General features: G+C 35.9%; 1 protein-coding gene across 1 annotated transcript; it reads left to right on the forward strand.

The window, feature by feature from the left end:
• The first annotated feature begins 369 nt into the window (after positions 1-369).
• On the forward strand, positions 370-5,597 carry PIGW (phosphatidylinositol glycan anchor biosynthesis class W). Its single transcript, XM_077836518.1, has 2 exons — positions 370-464; positions 3,349-5,597. The coding sequence occupies exon 2, from the start codon at positions 3,357-3,359 to the stop codon at positions 4,875-4,877; it is 1,521 nt and encodes a 506-aa protein (XP_077692644.1). The 5' UTR covers positions 370-464; positions 3,349-3,356; the 3' UTR covers positions 4,878-5,597.
• The last annotated feature ends 1,359 nt before the right edge of the window (positions 5,598-6,956 follow it).

Below are 6,956 nucleotides of genomic sequence, written 5' to 3' on the forward strand. Positions count from 1 at the left end.
GCTCACGAAAGCTCATGCTCAAATAAATTGGTTAGTCTCTAAGGTGCCACAAGGACTCCTTTTCTTTTTGCGAATACAGACTAACACGGCTGTTACTCTGATTCCACACCTGCACACTCCCTAATCCAAAAAACTGTATGTAGTGGTAAATAATCAGGTATTGTCCTTTATATGAGTAGAAAGTAGGGCATGGCTCCTCCCCCCCATTTGTTTTTCGTGGTGGCAGCTTTATACTAAATAGAGAAGAGGTTATTAGCCAACTGTGTGTTGAATCAGGCAATAAAGTAAAGCAGACTGGTTCCCTTAATGGTGAAAATGTTCGGAGGAAACAAAGTCCTCATTTACCTCTCTAGATGTGGATTTTGGCAGGCTACTACCGGAAGTAAAAGCAAGCAGGAGAGAGAGAGAGGGAAGAAGAACTTCATTTAACAAGCAAATTCCCTTCCGCACAGAGAACGCTCATGGTGAGAATCTCCTACCTAATAAATGTCAGAGTCACAGAAGTTATAGAAATTATTAAAATAAACCGTTATTATTTTTCATATGCTGGCTAATGCCTCAGAGCTCTTCCAAAATTACTTGGTATCTATCATCTCTTGTGGGATGTCACAAAAGTGTAAAGAAAGGAAACTACTAGATGGAACCATTGCTTAAAACAGTCTTTGAACTCATTTTATTTAATTGACTTAATGTTATATGATGCAATATTTTGGTTAATTTATTCCTGTTATTTATCTAGTGCTATTTATGTGCATGGTACTTTACAGAGAGAGAAGAGAGCACGTCACTTGCCCTAATGCCTTAAAATCTAAATAGACAAAATACAGACAAACTAGGAGGGCCAGGAGTCCAATACGAAAATGAAGTGATTGATCAGTTGAATTTAGCTGTATCTTGGTATGCTATATATTTGCAGTGTTCTTTGTTGTTATTTCTGTGAATTTAAATTAAAGAATTATGAGATTAAGTAAGGCCCCAATCATGGAAACACTTACACGCTTTCTTAACTTTACTGCCATGAGTAGTTCATTTCAAAGGAACTACTCACGAAATTAAAGAGACAAGGTGGGTGAGTTAATATCTTTTATTGCAATGGTTCTCAACCAGGGGTACACAGAAGTCCTCTGGGCGGTACATCAATTAATCTGTCTATTTCTCTAGTTTTACAACAGGCTACATAAAAAGCACTAGGGAAGCTAGGACAAACTAAAATGTCATACAGACAATGACTTGTTTATACTGCTCTATATAATATAAGCTGAAATGTAAGTACAATATTTATATTCTAATTGATTTATAATTATATGGTAAAAATGAGAACATAAGCAATTTTTCAGTAATAGTGTGCTGTGAGACTTTTGTATTTTTATGTCTGATTTTGTAAGGAAGTAGTTTTAAGTGAGGTGTAACTTGCAGGTACACAAGACAAATCAGACTCCTGAAAGGGATATAGTAGTCTGGCTCTCAACCTTTCCACTGTTTTTACTGGACCAACTTCTGTTGGTGAAAGAGACAAGCTTGTGAGCTTACACAGAGCTCTTCTTCAAGTCTGGAGTAGGTTCTGAGATCTGAAAACAAGCTCTGAGTATGGCTCAAAAGCTTATTTCTTTCACCAACAGAAGTCGGTCCAATAAAAGCTATTATCTTATATCTAATATCCTAGGACCAACACGGCTACACCACCACTGCAAACACAGTAATAAAGTTAAACATGTGTTTAAGGCCTAAGAGAGCAGGGGTGGTGAATTATTACAACATGCTGTGGATGGAGATAGAGCTAGTTTCAAAAGTATTTATAGTGGTAGGGAGACAAGATGAAATTATTTAATACTTAGTCCTGCCATGAGTACAGGTGACTGGACTAGATGACCTCTCGAGGTCCTTTCCAGTTCTAGGATTCTATGATTTATTCCTATTTCATAATCCTGAGGCGTCATCTTCTAAGGAGCATTTGACAACAGAGTTTGTGCTGGATAAATTTTCTAGGTAAAGAAAAGAGAAAACAGAGATGGTTGCTAAAGGTGAAGGCTCCAAGAATTTTAGCATGACAGCTGTCAATGTACATCAGTGCCCCTCAGAATTTGTGTTTGATTAAGCTGCTTGAATCTTTTTTTTTTTAAATGGTATTAATGGAAATGTAAACTAATATGTTTGATATGCCTTTTTAAAATCCATTTTTGTAAACTTTTGCTGGGTTTGATCTACTAATTTGAGTTAATGCATGTTGAAATCATTCTGCTTGCCTGGCTTCATCAACTAGTAAGCTTTCAAATTTATTATTTAACATTATATGCAAAATTATTGTTAGTGCTTGTGAAAAATGAGGGATTAGCTTCACTGAAATGTTCTGTATGTATCCATAAAACAAGTGAAGCATGGGCAGGAGCAATGCTAATTTTCCCACCAATATGCCTCCAGTGTAACCTAGGTCCTTCTGAATGCTGCTCCACACAGGCCTATATGGAACAGCTTGCAGAACTGGGGCCTTAAGAGGATACTTCAGTCAGTTTCTATTGTATTTGGTTTCTTCATTGAGAATGTAAACAAAGGTGCAAATTGTGATGATGTTTCTGATGTGGACACGGGCCACAATCTTCCAGACTGTTTTGTGTTGGCAGATCACTGCACCTGGGTGGAGTAACTTACAGGGTTGGAGTCTTCTCCATGAAGGCCACTAGTTTAATCCACACATGCCGCCGAACAGCTGTCCAATAGATAATGACAGCTTTTTTGTTGCAGCATATTTAATACCTCTAAATGTATTCTCTAAAACAATAAATGCTATGAGACTAGTTACATATATATTTTAACATTAATAACTTCCAGAAAAAATCCTTTGGTGTAACAAAACTATGTTTAAAAATACTGCTTCTAAATGTCTCACTATAACAAAGCAAAATTTGTATGCTAAACCTTGGGCATAAATCCTGCAGACACTTACATATGTGTTTAACTTTACTACTGTGAGTAGTCCCAAGTTAAGCACATACATAAATGTTTGCAGAAGTGGGCCTGTTATTGTGTGGGGTGGGGAGCGGAGGGGAGGGGGGAAGGAGGCTTTTATTTTTTATTTTTTTTAATAGATATTTTAAGAATCATTAAAAACCAACAAGATGGCCAAAACACTTCTTATGACATTGCATCATTTCTTATGGGAAGCGTATGTTTTGGGAGGCAAAAAGAATTCACCTGTAACTAAAATTAAGTTGGTACTTATGAAAATCATTTTTATTTAATATGTCTTATGTTTCCATATGTAAAAGGAAGCAGAGCGTAAATTAAACACAAACTTGCAAAACATTCTTGCACTACAAAAATTAATCCTAGTTTACATTTTGAATTGCATAGGAAGAAGAATGTCACAAAAGCTGCTGAAAGAAGCCTTTATCAGTAACTTAAATGGAACGAGTTTTCTAGAAATTTCAGTAGGTTTAACTCTAGCTCCACTGTGTATAGCTTGCAGAGGTTTGCTGTTAATTTTGTATAATCTGCACAATGGAAGACCTTTTCATTCAAGAAAGTATCATCTACTACTTGACTTTACAGTGCTAGTAGTTCCTTTTGTGCTCAGCTGTACAATTTTGTCCCCTGTACTCCCTCTTTTGCCAATAACTATTGGGGCCTTCTGTGCAGGATTATTTTATAAAATATACAACAGACGAAATCATTGTATCAGGACTCCTCTGAAGCAAATCATACATGATTTCCTGAAGACTAGCTTAGAACCAGACTACATTCCATCAATAACAGTGTTTCGTGTTTATGTCAACATGTTAACTGCAATCAACATTCTAGCAGTGGATTTTCCACAGTACCCCAGACGGTATGCTAAAACTGAGACCTATGGAACAGGCGCTATGGATTTTGGAGTGGGAGCTTTTATTTTTGGTAATGCTCTTGTTTGTCCTGAAGTTAGACAAAAAACAGGTGTGGTGCAATCCAAATTCTCCTGTCTAGCAAGACAGTTGTTATCTGTTTGGCCATTAGTTTTTCTTGGCTTGGGACGACTGATCAGTGTTAAAGCTGTAGAGTATCATGAACATTTTTCAGAGTATGGAGTGCACTGGAATTTTTTTTTCACTTTAGCAACTGTGAGAATGACCGCATCACTACTTTTAACTCTATTTCCAACCAACAAATCATGGATTGTTTCTATGATTCTTGCTGTATTTTATCAGCTTATTCTTGACACTACCCATCTGAAGATGTTTGTTTTATATGGGAGTGATGGCAAAGATACAAGGGTTGGATTTTTAAATGCTAACAGAGAAGGAGTGTTCTCCCTTTTTGGTTATCTGGCTATCTATATGGCTAGTGTGCAAGTGGGGTTATATTTGTTAAAGAAGAGAACTTTAGTCAAGGACTGGATTGAAGTAATATGTTTCTTTCTGCTGACAGTTTTCATACTCTTTATATTTCTTCCTATGTCTCAAGTTTATGTTGAGCCTGTGTCCCGCAGGATGGCTAATCTGCCTTTTTGCATCTGGATAGTTGCTCAGTGCCTGATATTTTTAATATGTTTTTTAGTGACTGATCTTATTTTGGTGTTTACAAAACTTCTGGTAAATGGGTCTCGAGTGCCTTGCTGTTGGAATTTTACACAACCACCTAATACAAATACAAAGCACGATTCAGAGCCCACATCTATCAAAAGAGAAAGACAGTGGCTAAGTATTTGCATAATTAATGCTATTGATAAAAATCAGTTAGTTTTTTTCTTGCTAGCAAATGTTATGACTGGCATAGTGAATATGATGATCGATACAATCCACAGCAATGCCACATTTACCTTATTTGTGCTACACTTGTATATGTTTACTAACTGTTTAATTATGTATATATTGCATGCAAAAAATGTAATATTAAAATGCTGGTGACTACTGAAACTATTTGTGTTCTAGTACTTTGTATCTTAAGTGTACAAGTAAAATTTATATTTTGTTATCCATGCTCAAGTGATAGTTTTAATGGAAAATACAAATTTTTTGTCTTAGATTTATTTCTGTGCAAACACGCTCGTTTGTAGTATACTGTGTATTTATGATTTATATCTAGGCTTGGCAGGATTCAGTTTAAAAAAATTTTTTGACAGCTAATATCAGTGTTTATTTTTAAGCATTTTCCCTATGTTTACCAATTTAAATTTCAGGTGTGCAAAATTATGGGTTTTAAGCATTTTTTTTTTTTTGTATTTTTATCTATTTAAATTTTCACAATTGCGGGAAATTATGGAGATCAGACATTGGGGAAGGTCAGACAATCATTTAATGACAGTAGACATTGAGATTCAAGAAGTTAAAGCTTTATAGCTATTAATGCACAAATTGTCAACATAACAGAACTTATTAAGTAAATATCCTTAAATCAAACTAAGTTTTTAAGCAGCATTTTTCTTACTATGCTTTTCTGTAAATTTCAACTATTATTGATGGAAATATTTTTTGTTGTTGTTGATTTATGGCCTGACAGTGAAATTGACATTTACTGGAAAAAAACCTAATCCTTCCAGGTCTATTTTTACCAAATGATATCATCACCCAGTGAAATTTATGGAAAATGTTAACACTTTTTTAAAAAAAATAAACACCTTATTTACATTTCTGGATCTCTTTATTTTTAAAAATACATTTTAAAGTATTATCAACAAACTGTTTATTGACCTTTGTCTTGATCTTGCAAACACCTATGCACAAGAGTAACTTTACACATTGAATACAATAGGACTATTCACATGTGCAAGTGTTTGTAGGTTTGGGGCCACTGAATGTACATTAACAGTTATTCCTGGATAAGGCCCTGGTATGAATAAGGTATTAGAAACAATTATTTTATAAAAGGAAAATTTTATATTGAATAAATGAATATATTAAAAACTGTGACTCCAATCCAGCAAAGATTAATTTTTTGAGTTAATCATGTACGTTAACTGTGCTTAATTGACAGCCCTAATTCATAGTACAATTTTCTGATAACTAATAGTACATATTTATTAAAAAGGATTCAAGCGTTACTTTAGGTGGCAACCAAACTAAGGCCTCAGTCATAAAATCAGAGTGACTCACGTGTATTAATGGTTGGAGATTTGGAGCCTAAGGCCCAGATCCTATAACGACCTCTGCCTGGGTGCAGGATAGGGATGTATATGGGTATGATAAAGTTGAATTGTCTGTTGGTAAAAAAAGCAAACTACATCTAGCAGGCTGGGCAAGGTATTATTTAAATTGCACTTTGTTGAGCAAAGGTTTAGGTCCTGATCCTGCAACTGGTAGAGTGTAGGAGTACGTCTATGCAGGAATAAAAGACCAGCAGCATAGCCACAGCTGGCCCAGGTCAGCTAATTTAGACCCTCCCGCTTTGTGAGGTTGCAGAACTCAGGCTCCAGCACAAACCCGAACATCTACACAGCAATATTACAGCCCTGCAGCCTGAGTCAGATGACCCAGGCCAACCACAGTTTTTAATTGCTGAGTAGATTTACCCTAGAGGAGGCCCGCTGTATCTGTGCAGTGCCCCACTGACTCTAGTTGGGTTCAAGTCCAGGAACCTGCTGTTGATTGCAGGACTGGAGGCTTGGTTTGTAATGAAAAAGACTAGCAATTGACCCCTGTAAACCAATAGGATTGTAGTATGCAAATAAATTATGAAATAGGGGATGGGGTTGGCTCTTTTATCTCTGATGTCACAGTCCCAACAATGAACTATTCATAGTAGGTGGAAGATGGCAGAACTCCACATCATGGGTCAGTCACCCATTTTTAAATCTATATAAAGTAAGTCATTCACCACTGAATTAGTGAGAGTACCAATTAATTCATGTTCCTTATTGTCAATAACAAGCATAACAACTTCTGGCCTGAGGCAATTGGCATAGTTTTTAGGACAGAATGTTTAGTCCATGAATAGTTACAGATAGCTAACCATATTTCATGGGCAGGTTAAAAGAACCAATAAATGCA

This window comes from Eretmochelys imbricata, chromosome 17 (assembly GCF_965152235.1).
Source record: "Eretmochelys imbricata isolate rEreImb1 chromosome 17, rEreImb1.hap1, whole genome shotgun sequence".
Classification (NCBI taxonomy): Eukaryota; Metazoa; Chordata; order Testudines; family Cheloniidae; genus Eretmochelys; species Eretmochelys imbricata.

What these genes read in the sequence shown, in the direction of transcription:
- PIGW (XM_077836518.1), top strand. Translation starts at nt 3,357, where the DNA reads ATGTCACAAAAGCTGCTGAAAGAAGCCTTTATCAGTAACTTAAATGGA.